This window comes from Musca autumnalis, unplaced genomic scaffold (genome assembly GCF_047663935.1).
Source record: "Musca autumnalis isolate F117 unplaced genomic scaffold, ASM4766393v1 scaffold_3, whole genome shotgun sequence".
NCBI classification, from domain to species: domain Eukaryota; kingdom Metazoa; phylum Arthropoda; class Insecta; order Diptera; family Muscidae; genus Musca; species Musca autumnalis.
The window spans coordinates 153,241,803-153,257,742 of NW_027411866.1; the positions used below are offsets into that span (position 1 = coordinate 153,241,803).

General features: G+C 35.1%; 1 protein-coding gene across 1 annotated transcript in view; it reads right to left on the reverse strand.

Moving 5' to 3' along the window:
• Positions 1 to 15,421, reverse strand: part of LOC141397961 (probable cytochrome P450 313a4) — a 69,795-nt gene extending 54,374 nt beyond the window's left edge. The window contains exon 1 of the mRNA XM_073974992.1: positions 15,245 to 15,421. Within this exon, the coding sequence (XP_073831093.1) occupies positions 15,245 to 15,398 (154 nt within the window). The 5' untranslated portion in view covers positions 15,399 to 15,421. The remainder of the gene's footprint in view (positions 1 to 15,244) is intronic.
• Positions 15,422 to 15,940: the final 519 nt, after the last annotated feature.

Here is a 15,940-nt window from a genome sequence, read left to right on the forward strand (position 1 = left end):
TTAAAGAGACGCGAATTATATGTATATGGGCCGTTATATGGGGGCTATACCAAAACATGGACCTATATAATCATTTGTTGGTAGAAATGTTTTTAGCCTCTGGAGACACAAAATTCCAAATTACAACCAATTCGGTGGTCAAATGGGACAAATATTTTAAAAATCCCTAAAACGTCGACGCGACTCTTTGTATGGGGGCTTTACCAAAACATGGACCTACATAGCCCGTTTTCTATAATTTAGCACCTCCCTCAAAGAAGTGGTGGTTAAGTGTATCACATGGTGATCATCGTCCCGTCTTTGTATTTGTTTTTTTGTGTTATTTTTTATTTAGTTGATTGGAGTTGTCGAAATTACTTTATGTATGGCAACCTTCAACTCAAGTTGCGGCTATTTTTCAGCAACCAGATATTATCAGTTGCAGTGAATATTTTCGAAGAAACAAGAAGTAAATTTGATAGGAAAAAAACATTTTCTTAACAATTGTTGATTATTTGCATGATTAATTAATTTTGTGTATCAAACATATGGTGAAAATAACAATAAAACAACAGTTTGAAATATTAATTGATAAATTGAGGGCAAATGCAATGTTCACATGGGTTCCATCTATACAGCCGACAACACCAGGGAATTTCGTTTTTGACTAAAAATTATTTTTGTTTTGTCTTTTTTCCTCCTCCGACAATTTCGAAACGATCCAACTTTGGCACAATTTGTCCTCTATCACCCAGCAAAATTTTATGGAAGTGGTTCAATGAGATGCCATGATTTCACTGGATCTTTTGCATTGGTTTAAATGAAGTCGTGAAAGATCCGATCTTTTCATCAGCATTTGAACCCATTCAAAGGAAGTCGTGAAAGATCCGATCTTTTCAATAGCATTTGATCCCATTCAAATGAAGTCGTGAAAGATCCGATATTTTCATCAGCATTTAAACCCATTTTATCGATCCAATAGAGTTGCAGTTTGTGTTTTTGGCATAAGACGAGCTGGCCAACTATGCTCGGATCGAAATGAAATTTTTATCACAGGTAGATCTCGTCACCCTGATAACAAATATATATAACATTTGTTGCGGAAGTCTATACTTCCCGAGATATGGGCCTTTGAAGTTCCAAAAATTCCTTTGTTAAAGGCCAGCTGATAAGAGAAAAATTTTAAATTTAAAAAAAAAGTTGTTCCCGTGCCCTAGATTTGCACCTGTCCATAGGAGAAAGTCTTAAATCCCCGGCCGAAGGCCGGCTAATTAAAAAAATACAATTTAAAAAAACAATGTTTGAGCATAGTGCGTTCAACTTGTTCCGTAAGATGAATCAAAATCAATTGCGGAGGAGGTTAACTCTGTCAGACCGATTTCGCTTTTGTCGCCCGTAGCAAAGACTTTTGGGGCTTTAATCCTCTCCAGCATCAGAAATAACTGTCCAGTTGCCGATCAATAGCATGGGATCCGTAAGCAGCACAACAGCTGCGCTGTACGCCATCTCCACACATATTAGTCGAGGACTTAATCAGAGCCAGCCGTGCGATAGAACTGTGATGATGGCGCTTTTCTTATCAAAACCCTTTGATACTGTCAAGCACTCCACGCTGTTTGAGGTCATCGAGCAGACTACGCCGCTTGGATTATATTATAAAATTATATGTGTGTGTTATATGTGTGGATGCCAGTCGTACGTAGAATTTAGGATCAAGAAGTCCAAGATCCGTAGAGTGAAACAGGGAGTTGTACAAGGTGGGGGTGATATTTCCGGAACTGTCTAACCTATACCTCTCCTGAATTCCAACCGCTGCAGTCGGCATTGAGATCGTAAATTCCTATAGGGCAAGGATTGATGACACCGTGCATAACATCTGCCTATCATGCAGCACAGACCCGCACGACACGCTGCACCTTTTCAACTGCTCTACCAAACCTACAAACAAACTTAAGTATGTAGCTTTGTGGTTACAAACCATCGAAATTCTTACAACTGCCATACAAACATTACAACAACAAACTGCAAATATGGATGTAATATTTTTGATGATAGTTAAATAATAGTTATTTCACAAATTCCTATGAATTAATAAAAAACAAGTAAGAAAAGGCTATAGTCGGACGGGGCCGACCATGTGATACCCTACACCTTTACTCCTGGGAATTAGCTTTCCACAAATCAAAATGTCTTTATGGAACAAATAAACTTATTGTAAGAAGTAACTTTGTGGATTCTGGTACCGTATCACACCAAGCTTAAATGATAATATAATAATTGTTTCACAAACATCCTAGAAGGGACAAGGGAGACTTCTCTCATATCAATGAGTGAGTGTACCCCGATTCATATTCGCTCAATCATATGGGACCCACAGCTTATATCCGAGTCCGAACGGCGTGTCCTAAGACACCTCTTGTAAAGAAGTTTCACATGGCTGAAATACTCAGAAAATGTCGCAAACCTTACTGAATGATATTTTGCCACCGTTGAAAATTCAATTTTGGCTGGCTGGGGAATCATTTTGAAAAAGGTGGCAAAGCGACCCATGCTGCAATATTTGTATAAAAATCCAATTGGACAACTGAATTGAAGATTTCCGTGTCATGGTAGAGACAATTTGTAGTATGGGAGGAAATTGTGGTTCTCTACACAAAAACCCATTATATATTAGGCAGTAGGCCCGTTATCTAGCAGACACATTATTGCAATTTGCATCAGGGGATATGTCAGTAGTTATTTTTACATATGTAGGCTACCTTGTCGGTATATACCATCCAGGAACTAAAATATGGACCAAAAATAACATTTTTATATTTTTCATAAAAAAGTAATGGTCCATCTAACCCACTAGATAATATGAGAGCATCATTCAAAATTGTAGGCATGTTCTTAGACCTAAACTATTACATCGTACAAAATTACGTGATTATTGAGCTATATTGCGACCTCTAGTGTGATTCTGATCACATTACAAACAAATAACTGGATATATTAGGCTGTAACTCTGTTATCTGAGCACGTAAATCAACATAATTGACATCAATGGAAAGGTCAAGAGATCGTCTTCCAAGTGTAGCTTACTTGCCTGGAATGTCTCTTCCAGGAATAAAGATATAAGCTGTATATTAAAATTTTTCACAAATTTCACACAAAAGTTTTGGTCCATTTAACCCTTTAAATATTATCTGATCGCCATCTCAAATTGCAGGCTTCTTCCTAGTCATATACTCTTTCCTTATTTAAAATTTCGAGGCGATCGGACTATTATTGCGACCTACAGAGCAGCTACAAAATCGGATAAAAATTATGTTTTTGGTCCATTTCACCCGCTAAATATTTCACGATCATCACCAATTAAAATATCGATCTATTCTGATGTGAAACCGACCTCCATACCAAATTTCGTGACGATCGGTCCATAATTGCGGCCTGGAGTTTGATTACAATTTATAATGGACAGACGGACACACGGACGGACGGACGGACGGACGGACAGACACACATCTCAAAATCGCTTTATCTCGCCGAGATATGAAGATTGGTATACCACATTGGGGGTCTCCGACGAATATTTCGCGGTGTTACATGAATTTTTACCAAAACAAACTTATAATACCCTTTCCACATAGTGGTGTAGGGTATAATCATGAAAATCATATTTCAATACAGCATTTTCCATTTTTCGAACAAGACGTGAAAATTTCATGCCCAAGGGTTGGTGAAAATGACATGCTAAACATTAGTGAAAATGCTATTCTAGGCAATCGGTTAAGATGACATGCCAATGGATTGGTATAGATGCCATGCCAAAGAATTGTTGATGATGTCATTCCACCGAGTGAGCAAAGATGACATGCTTAGGATCTGAAAATGAATTGCATCTTTTGGGGGTCACGCTCTTGTAAAAAGAATGAGTGAAGATGGTAAAAAAATGACATTCCATTTCACTTGCACCCATTCTTCAATAGCATCTTTGGCATCGAACATTTTGCTGGGCAAGTGGACAACTTCCTTCAATACGTTCGACAATAAAGATTGATGGGAGTTTTGGAAACTTCCCTCAGCAAAAAGTCTTAACGCAGCGCACACTGTTAAAAGTGGGGGTATTGCTGTTGATCTATAACTTACTTTGAAGTCTTCCTTTCCACAGCGTAAACTACGGCATCCTTTTCAATCGAAAATACACCTTAAACCTAAAATAAATTATTAATTATTTTTGTACTTTTTGTTCGGCTTTAGGTCCTCTTTTCAATAAAACAAAATTATTAATTATACAGATCTTTCCAATATGAGCTTCAACTTACAGTGCAGATGGAAATTCCATTGGATTCGACTTGTCCCTCAAATTTCTGATAATAGATGTCATGTTCTGTACATTTTCTTCATCATCAAAAAATAATTCCACTGAACTTATCATTTTAAAATAGTTTTTTTTTTGGCGAATCGTGCCTTTTGCATTAATATAGAGTTAACAATTTAAAAAAAAAAACACTAATCAATAACACGTTTATCGACAACCCAGTTGGGTTGACATCAATAATACAACATTTCTTCTCAGTTGTGCTGACAACGCAACTCAAGTTTAGTGGCAATGCATAATCGACCCTTTAAATCAAATTTGAATATGAATGAATGATTAATGGTAATTAAAAATACAAAATAAAAAACTTCAAATGGTAAACATGTTGTTTATAACTTGAAAAAAAGCGAACATAAGAGAAAATTTGTGGGCGTGCCATTCAAGCTCTTTTTACTGCGGCCAACGAAAATCTTGATAAAAATATGAACATTTTTGAAATGATCACCAATTTTATTAATCAAAACGAGAAAACTTGTTCTTTTAAAGATTAGAAACGACAAAACTAAAATTTATAGTTATGATAATTTGTAAAAAAAAAAAACAAAAATTGAATATATAATTAATTATGGTAACAATGTCGCATAATTCACAAAACTCACACTTCCGCTCCAAATTTTGTATAGCTATAAGAATGTTCAATATTCTTTCATTCAAAAGGACCAACGAAAAGAACTGTCCTTTTGAATGAAAGATTATGGAACTTTTAATTAAAAACAAATAAAAAAAAGGATCAGTCGGCTTTGCCGACAGAGATATACCCTCAGCCTATGTGAATTTAAACTTTCATCTACGGGCAGATCGAATGTACTTAGGGTATTTTCATATTTTTTTGGACCTTTTTGGACATTTGAACTTGCCGACAAAAATGTGGATTAGGATTAAAGGAATGGACCGACATTGTCCATTATGAAAGTGGATCTTATTTTGGGAGTCATATCTTTTCGATAGATATCGCGCTGACTAGTCATTTCAATGGGGCATCATATAACTTTTGCACCAGTATTCCAGGAAGCATGGACTTGTCCACGGAATACATAATATCGCTGTAAACAGTACCACAACGAACGGCATCGGTAAAAATTTCCAAAGAATCTTCGAACAGATCCTAAACTGCACTTTGACACAAATGTTGAACTTTTGTGAGGGAGTACCCTAAGGAGAGAACCGATGTGGTCCATTTTAGAAGTTTTACTAAATGTGGACAAAATATTAGGAGATCCAAAGTTTGGACCATATTGGTAGCCCCGTTAAAGATATATCGTGCATACCATTTTAGTAACATTTTTTAAATATTGGGGGGAGGGAATTACCGGAAGTTGTGGACCTTTTTGCCCATCTTCGAACTGACAAAGTTTAGACAAAATATGACGAAGGGGTTTTTTACAACTTTCGGGCTGATTTCTAAAGAAGTATGGACTTTCCCCTGAAAAAATATTTACCGTCGTAATGGAGACAGCGAATGCAAGTTGCTTCAACAAAAATTAAAGTGATTCGACAGCAGGTTTTAAATTGAACTTATCCGAAATTTTGTGTGGGAGGTACCCGAAGGAGTGGACAAATATAGTCCATATTCGAACTGGATCTATATCTGGTAGATATATCAGGATGTGTAGAGTATGGACAAAATCGGTCACTCCCTTCAAAAGTTATCATGCGCACAATTGTTTCAAACATTTTTGAACTTTTGTGGGGGAGGTACCTAAAGGAGTGGACCGATATGACTTATCTTCGAACTTAAACTAAGTTTGGACAAAATATTACGAAAGCCAAATTTTGTACCGAATCGACCAAACACGGTGTCATAGGGGTTTTTGCAAATTTCAGCCTATTTTCTCAGGAAGTATGGATTTGCCCCTGATGAAACTTGTAGCGTCGTAAAGGGGGCAATAAATACAAGTTGTTGCAACAAAAATCAAAGCGATTCGAGAGCCGGCCCTAAACTAGTAGTCGGAAGTAGTGGACCGATTGAGTCCATATTGAAACTTCATCTAAGTCTGCTAGAAATTTTACGATGTGCAAAGTATGGACCATATTGGTTACTCTCTTCAAGAGTTATTGTGCGCACAAATTTTCCGAACTTTTGTGGGGGAGGTACCGGAAGGAGTGGACCGATATAACCCATCTTCGAACTTAAACTAAGATTGGACAAAATATTACGAAAGCCAAATTTTGGACCAAAGCGGCTCATCCGTTCGAGAGTTATCGTGTTCTCCAGCCTGGCAGACGGACGGACATGGCTAAATTAACTTCAAATTGTCTGAAACGGATTTCGTCCAAACATACTTGGGGTCTAAAACCATTATTTCGATGAGACACATTTTGCCCCGTATGAATACTAATACATACTAATTGCAAAGTCACTAATTTCTCAATAAGGGGAGACCAAAACATAGAAACTTCAGCAATAAACATATGCTGCTTATTACCGTACCGACATCCTAACGAAATTGGAACAAAATTCAGACGCTACGTCTGCCGTCGGATCCGAAATCTTAACGATATCTAAACGAAAGTTGTATGAAGTGGTTGACATAATTTCGGAACGAAATGTCGGAGCGAAATCTGATCGATTTCGTTCAGAATTCGAAAGAAAATACTTGGGAAATTCGGAATGCAAATTTATTCCTCCGAATTTTCGTACAGATTTCTGAACGATTTCGGAATAATGTCGTATGAAAATCTGAGGTACCTTCCGAATCTTCGTAAAAATGGCTGAACGATTTTGGAATGATGTGTTATGAATATCGATGGACAAAATTTTTCTCTGACATCTCTGTTTTATTGATCAATTTTTCTTTGTTATGTTTTTTATTGGAAGTTTGTAATTTCAAACGTTTCTCTAATGATTTACACTGTTGTTATCATTATGTACTTAGTAGTAGAACAATGTAAACTTTGTGTACGAATATGTTGAGTCTATCAGCACTAGCTTGAATTATTGTATGTTGCATTTATATATAAAATATTTAAAAATTGTATATGCGAATTTTATAACCAACCATTTTGTTTTTAGACAACAAACTAAAATAGTGCTTGTTAGATATATACAAAAGGTGGTTGTTGTGCAAAGGGAAATTTGTTTCCGACATATCGATCCGAATTCGTACCGAAAAAAACATTAGCATATTCGAACGAAAATTTACATCCGACATTCTCTCCGAAATCGTAACGAAATCTGAACGAATTCCCTATGAAAAATCTTATAGAAATCGGAACGAAATCTGAACGATTTTGCTTCCGAAATTGTTCCGATGTGTCGGACATCCGACATTTGGTCTGCTGGGTAGCTTCATCGTGGTACAAATGTACAAGTTAACTTCATTTAAAAAAAAAAACCGTTTCCCATGAATATTTCCTAAAGTAAAACGGGAAAACTCCTTCATATCAATGAGACTCCTGCGAGTCGGAACGACCTACCCCACATAGTATGACACCATTTATGGATAAGTTTTTCATCCACACAATAACAAACATATTTTTACACAAAATGGCAAGCATTGGCCCGAAGAGTTTTTTTTAATTCGAACAACAACTAAAATGTACTAAAATTTCACTGACTTATGCTTGTTTTGTTTAATATTCAAATTTGAATCACATATCAAACAAATATTTATTTCTGTCAATTAATATAAATTATTGACACTTTTTATGTTTTGTTTTCATAAGCCGCTGACACTTGTATTACGTATAAAAACAAATTTCTATTTGGTTGTTGTTACGTTTGTTGTACAACAACATTTCCTGTTACCTATAGTAAATGTACCATAATTGATTCATATTCATTCATAACACCTAGTAGTGAATATTTAATATGCGGAGACTAAGTGGCGTTTATCCAATGTCAAATTAATTAGTTATAAAACCGGTTAATATTCAAATAAAACACTTTCTTTGTAACAGTGAAATACACTATTAAGCAGAATTACTATACCATTAAAAAGTATAACATATCAAAGAGCAGTTTTTAAACAATTATCTCCAATCTGTGATGTGTGGAGACAGATATCATATTATACGAGGGCTACTAGAAAAGTTTATGGTCTAATAATCATCTAAAATAATGTTGTTGTTTTGTAAAGTATCCTCCATATACTTCTGTATGCGCTCAAACCAATTGTTGAAGCACTTTCTCCACTCCGAATGAGCCACCTTCAAAACATGGTTTTTGAACGTTTCAACTGCATCTTCTGGTAAAGAAAATCGTTAGCCACGCCTTTTTTCTTGATGTGTGTGGATAAAAATAAGTCGTTGGGTGCCATGTCGGGGCTGTACGGCGTATGACCCATCGATTCCACGTTTTGCCTGGTCAATAAGGCGTTGGCTTAAATCAATGTGTGAGAACTCGCATTGTACATTGGTATTAGTCTTCTCTTATTTGTTTTTCGAATTTGTCCGAAAGCTTCAGGCAAACAAATTGCGATATACCACTCAAAATAATCCGCCCTACCTTCCTCAAGCCGTATAGTCACCACATGATCAGTTTAGTCGAATAAATAGGCGACCATTTTCTTCCAAGTACTTCCGTCCTACCTTCCTCAAGCCGTATAGTCACCACATGATCAGTTTAGTCGAAGAAATAGGCGACCATTTTCTTCCAAGTACTTCTTCCATGAATAACTTTCGTTAGATTTGGCTCGCCTTCGAAGACCCTCATGGTCGATTACTGTTTTGTTTCGTGCTCATTCGTACAGATCCATGATTCGACACCTGTGCCGATATTATAAAGGTCTTTTGAAGCAAAGCGATCGTATTTTTGTCAACATTTCTTTGGGCCATAGCACAATGGTCCCAAATCCAAATTTTCTGGCCAAAACTATTTCAACGTCCATTTTGTATTAAAATTAATTATTATTTATAATAAATGTGTACAAACAGCAATTCTTACGTTTTATCGACCAAATGACCAAAAACTGCCAAAATTTGTTGAACAGGGTGGTCCCGTTGTGTGGGATCTAAACCAAAACATTGATCTATGTTAATAATTTTTGGTATGAAGGATTCATATCTTCCAAGAGGTCAAAATACCAAATTTCAGCCGAATCGGTCATAAAGTGTCGCTAATATCCACAAAATACCTAAAATCGGACGATACTTTTATGTGGGGGCTACGACAAAAAATGGACCTATTTTCAAAAAAATTATACATACTTGTTTTCTACACTCTGAAACCCTTAAATATAAATTTTAAGGGAAATCGGTTGATAGATGTGGGCATTACCGTTCTATTTCAATTGGATACTACGTACAGTTACAACAGGTATTTACAAAAAATTCTACCATCTTAAAATAGAAAAATCCACTTTATTTTAACTGTGGCAAATTTGAGCACGATTTTACTTCTGAATTTATTAGTTCAGACCCCCTGCTATCTTTCAAATTCGATTTGGAGGTGGACATATTTGGACATTTTTTTAAAAGTTTAAGTATATTTAAAAAATATTTTTAAAAAATAATTTGTAATATATATAAAAACATTGATATTATTACGCTAATTTTACAAATTTTATCGTTCTTTTTGTAAATATTATGAAAGTACTCATTAACAGCTTCCCGATTCATAATAATTTCGGTCTCTCATCTGTATATTTATGCAGCGACGCAGTACAACAAAAATTTTATATTTTACAGCACAAAGTCTGTTTTATTTTTACATAAAAAAGTGTCAACTTTGGTACTGCGCCAATCAACGAATACTAACGTTATTTACAAAAACTAATTATTTTCAGATGACTTGATGTGTTTTTTATTATTCTGTGCAAAAAAAAATTAAAATTTCGAAACTTCAAAAATAGGGTTTTGGTCAAAAAATTCCTGATTGAAACCTATGTGGCATAGGCACGAGCCTTTTTTGAGCGATTGCGATATTGTGTTGCATCCAATGAGAACCAATCTTTATTCGGATAGGTGTTAACGCAATCTGGAATGTGTGGGGTTGAAATAAATGCGCAAGAATGCCTCTGTCTCATGGTATGTCACATGACGAACCGGCATTATAAAATTTGTCTGGCACAACGGCCGTTTTTGGACGACCTTCACGACATTCGTTTTGAACGAGCGTCAACCACCATTGAGTTCATACAAAGGTTGATTTTAATAGATCCACGTCGAAAGTTGAGAAAAATGATCGAATACAAATGTTCACAGGTAAATTCCATTATTTAGACAACTTGATTTTTTCAAGTCGCTGTAGACAAAGCGACACATGGCTGTACGTCAAACCGTACTTTGTAATGGAAGTGCCAAATGACACCTGGCATCACGTAGTGTTTCATAGACCAGAAACTTATCTAGTTCTGACCTGATGACCTTAAAATTTTTCGTGTAGTCAATTTTATGTCTGACGTTTTTATGCCCTCAGCATTTATGCTAGCGAGGGTATACATATACACATTCATACGGGCAAAACGTGCCTCATCGAAATAATGGTTTTAGACCCCAAATATGTTTGGACGAAATGTGTTTCAGACAATTTGGAGTCTTTTGAACAATGTCCGTCTGTCTGTCTGTCTGGCTGGCTGGAGCGCACGATAACTCTCGAACGGATCAACCGATTCGGTCCAAAATTTGGCTTTCGTAATATTTTGTTCAAACTTAGTTTAAGTTCGAACATGGGTTCTATCGGTCCACTCCTTACGGTACCTCCCCCACAAAAGTTCGGAAATGTTCGGAAAATTTGTGCGCACGATAACTCTTGAAGGAAGTAACCGATTTATTCCATACCTTGCACATCGTAAAATTTCTACTAGTATTAGATGAGGTTCCAATATGGACTCAATCGGTGCACTCGAAAATAAAAATAAGTTTAATAAATATTTAAACATCTAAGTATAGATATGGAATGCTGTTGACGATTTATGCATAAATTTTCTCATAACAACAAATAAGATATCTTTAAATATTTTTTCTTTATATGAAAATAAAAACCGCTATAACTTTTGCGCGCATCGTCTAATTTTGTTAACGCGAACAGATTTGAAACCAGAATTTTTTTCCTTAACTTCTATATTCAAAAAATTGTAGATGTGCTCGCAAAATTTTTTTTTTTAAATTTCTTAAAATGGAATTGCAAAAGAAATTTGGTTTTTACCATATACCCTCTTTAGGGTATAAAAAGGGTCTGGTACAAAGGAAGCTATTGTGAATGTGATCGAATATATATGCAGTGGCGCCAAGGGCGTTGGGGGTGTCTTGTTTGATTTATCGAAAGCGTTTGATTTGCTAGATCATAGTATTTTAATGAAGAAATCGGAGAACATTGGCTTGTGTGGCATGACTTTGGAATTATTTTGTGATTACTTGCGCAACAGACGACAACACGTCGAAGTTAGTGAAGCAAAAAGCACCATGTCACCTGTGAATTATGGTGTTCTCCAAGGAAGTGTTCTTGGGCCACTTTTGTTTAAAAAATATATTGATACCCTAAAAATCATGCAATTTTATGATAAATTATTTCTATATGTTGATGACATTTGCCTATTATACGGAATATAACAGAATTCGCAAGAATAAATAAATTGATTATAAATCCAAATACAACTAAATGTTTACGTTTTCAACCACATGTCAAAAGTTCTGCCGATAAAATATCTATTCATATTGATTTGACAATAATAGTTGAATCGTCGAGCGTTAAATATTTATACATGACCCTGAGGAGAAACTTGTTATGGGATGCACATTAGGGTTATAACTTTTTTGAAATTTTTGCAAATATCAAAAATAACCACCGCATAGCCGTGTAGAGCATGAAAAACTAAATACCATGAAATACGGTGTCATTTTTTCTCTATCGCGAAAAAAGTTTCCGCACCAAAAGCATTGAAGTTCAGTAATGCATATAATGACATATACGCTTTTCGTAATAACTTATTAATAGTTTTAATCTAATTTAAAATCAATATTAAACCATTCTGGACCAATTTGTTATCAAATCGCGATATTTCAGAGCATTTAATGCACATTTGACAATATTGCATTTTTTGTTTTTCTTTATAAACTCTCGAATTTAGAAACACTAGATATGCATCACACTTTGAAGTTGTAAGATTTCGTATTGAATTAACTAAGCAACGAATTAGATATGATGCACCAAGGGAATTCAATCAATTGCCTGACGACTTGAAAAATGCTCGTTTCGATTTTTAAACGGCGATTAAAATCTTTTCTTTTGGGAAATATTGAAAACCTTTAGAGAACTAGCATACATACAGTGCTGCTCAAAGCATTTGCTACTGAGAAAATTTGATTCAAAATCTGAAGAAATTATTTTTGTTTTGATAATATATTGTGAGTTAAACATACACAAATGATAAAGGAAACCAGTCAACTAAATAAATTAATATATCCTTTGGAATCCCGTGCTCTAAGGATAATTGTTAAATACCAAGGTTTTTTTCGATATTTAATAGTCTAGAGTCCAAATTAGAGTCCCGAAACCGGATAAGAACTTAAACATATTTGCAAAAATTACTAGTTTTACCTTTAGAGGCGGTATTATGGGTCTGATAAATATCTCGACCTCATGCGTTCAGTAACATTTCGGTCCATAAAAATATCTTTATGGCAATATAAAAAACCTTCTACATGTTGGGTAAAATATTTTTATATAAGGGGGCAAATTCTATTATCTTTCGACGCACGATAACTCTAGACGCACCATAACTCTAGAACGGATAAACCGATTCGGTCCAAAATTTGGCTTTCGTAGTATTTTGTCCAAACTTAGTTTAAGTTCGAAGATGCGTTATATCGGTCCACTCCTTCCGGTACCTCCCCCAAAAAAGGTGGAAATGTTCGGAAAATGTTGTGCACAGGTTAACTCTTAAAGGAAGTAACCCATTTGATCTACAAACTTTGCACATCGTGAAATTTCTACCAGACTTAGATGAGGTTCCAATATGAACTCAATCGGTCCACTCCTTCGGGTACCTCCCACATAAAATTTCGGAAAAGTTCAGTTAAGGACCTGCTCTCGAATCGCTTTGATTTTAGTTGTAGCAACTTGTATTCACTGCCCCCCATACTACGCTATAAGTTTCATCATGGGCAAGTACATACTTCCTGAGAAAATAGCCTGAAAGGAACAAAAAACACCTATGACACCGTGTGTAATGGTTGGAGCGCAAGATATATCTCGAATGGATTCAAAATGTGGCCTTCGTAATATTTTGTGCAAACTTAGCTTAATTTCGAAGAAAAGCCATATCGGTCCACTCCTTCAGGTTTATTTATTTATTTCAAATATTTATTATAATAAAAAATTACAATAAAATTATATAAAAAATAGCACTAGCATCTTAGGCTATCGGCTAAGTCTCCTTCAGGTACCCCCCCCCACTAAACTTCAAAAATTTTCGGAAAAATTGTGCGCACGATAACTCTTGATGGGAGTGACCGATTTGGTCCATACCAGACATAGATCAGGTTCGAATTTGGATATAACATGTCCGTCTGTCTGTCCGTCCGTCTGTTGAAATCAAGATACATCCCGTAATTTTTAAGATAGAGCTTTGTAATTTGGTATAGAAGTTTCTATTACTCATAGGATGTTTGGTATTGCAAATGGGCTATATCGGTCCACGTTTTGATATAGCCCCCATATAACGGTACCACCCGATTTTCGATATTTTTAAGATTTTAACTTTATTATCACACCGAAATGACTGAAATTTGGTACTTAGTCTTCGTTGTCGTTGGGGGTATAAAACTTCCCCCAGAGTTTTGTCGGTATAGGTCAAGGCCTTCATATAGTCCCCATATAACGGTACCTCCCGATTTTAGGTATTTTGAAGGTTGTGTCCCCAATATCTCACTGAAATGACTGAAATTTGGTAGTTAGTCTTCGTTGGGGGTTTAAAATGTTCCACCTGACATTTTTCGGTATAGGTCCACGTTTTCATATAGCCCCCATAAACAGTACCTCCCGATTTTCGCTATTTTGAAGATTGGCGGTATACAGGTTTCAAATAAAATTTGTCGGTATTCCTCCACGTCTTCATAAGATTTTGGATCCAATACCCCACCACAATGGTTTAAATTTGGTATTAAGCCATCGTTGGGGGCATAAAACGTTCCACCTAAAATTTTTCGGTATGGACCCACGTCATATAGCCCCCTATAGAACGATACTTTCTGATATTCGGTGACTAAAAAGATTAATGGCCTGTTTCTCTAAGACGATTCGAAATTAAATTCGTTCGAATTACTACCAAACTCCTGTTGTTGTAGGAAATGTATGTTTGATTGAAATAAAAGCATTCAAATATTTTTCAAAAAATAAAGGTTTGGTAGTAGTTCGAACGAATTTGTATTCGAATGCTCTTAGTGAAACAGGCCATTAGCCACATTATTTAAACGGTATAACTGAAATTTGGTATTTAGTCTTCGCTACAGGTACAATACATTAATACAGTTTCCGTACCTGCAAACAAATTAGAGAGTATGGGTTCACGTTTTGGTATAGCCCCCATATAAGTGTAACCGCAATTTAAGTTTTTTTTGTATTTCTACGGTTTTTCTTCAAGTTTTCGAACCGAAATTGCTAAAATTAAATACTGTGTACAGAAGTTCAGAAGCTCGAGCCGGCCAAACTTAACACCGTTCTTACTTTTTTTTCAAATCTAAGCGCCAAACATTTATTCTGTTTTCAGCTCTAAGTCGCTTGCTGAATGGTGTATTTTTTATCTCTGACATGTTTTTTTAATTTTGGTTAATAATTTATTTTCGATCTGAATTTCATTTTAAATTTCATTTTCTGTTAAAACGTCCACAAACCTCTTAACAACATTAGAATTAATGGAAGTACTTCTTAACCCACTGTATATCGATAGGAGGTAATTAGCGCATGCATCGATTTCTGAATTTGTTTACAATTATGTATATTCTTCTTTTTTAGAGACTCACTTTCCGCTGTTGATATGGGTCCAAAGCCCAAAATCATTTGTAATTTATCTGATCCGACTTTTGTGGCCAAATCAAATAATCGTCGATGACTGAAACGATGGTATATCCATAGAGTTATTAACAAAATAAGCACACAAACTATAAACGGATACATGTTGATATCTCTTTGTCTCAGAACAAACTGATGTCAATAAATAAACATCAATGGGTTGTTTTGAATCTAAAGCTTATACTAAATACATAGTTATTTTTAATTATAAATAGTTGTTGTTCAGCTATCTTCATTATTCAAAGTACCAACAAATTTAATAAATTAACAATGAAGAAATACATAGCAATATGTATGAATGTATGTATATATGCATAATCATTGATCAATGCAAATTCTATTCAAATTGTATTATTAAAAAAAAAACGAATTTATGAGAACATTATTGAATGCCATCGTTTAATAGACATACCTTCGCCAATATGTCACATTTAGCATGGCAATTAAAAATAAAAAAATAATAAATAAATAATAAAATAATAATTTTTAATGACTCTGCAAAATAATAACAAGTATTTATTTTAATTTCATTTATTTAAACGGAACCTTCCACTCTTTTATGTTATAACTAGACATCGGATTTTGCATATGTGCATATTTTATTAATAAAGATACGAACATTCTGATTGGACCAAAATTCGTTTTGA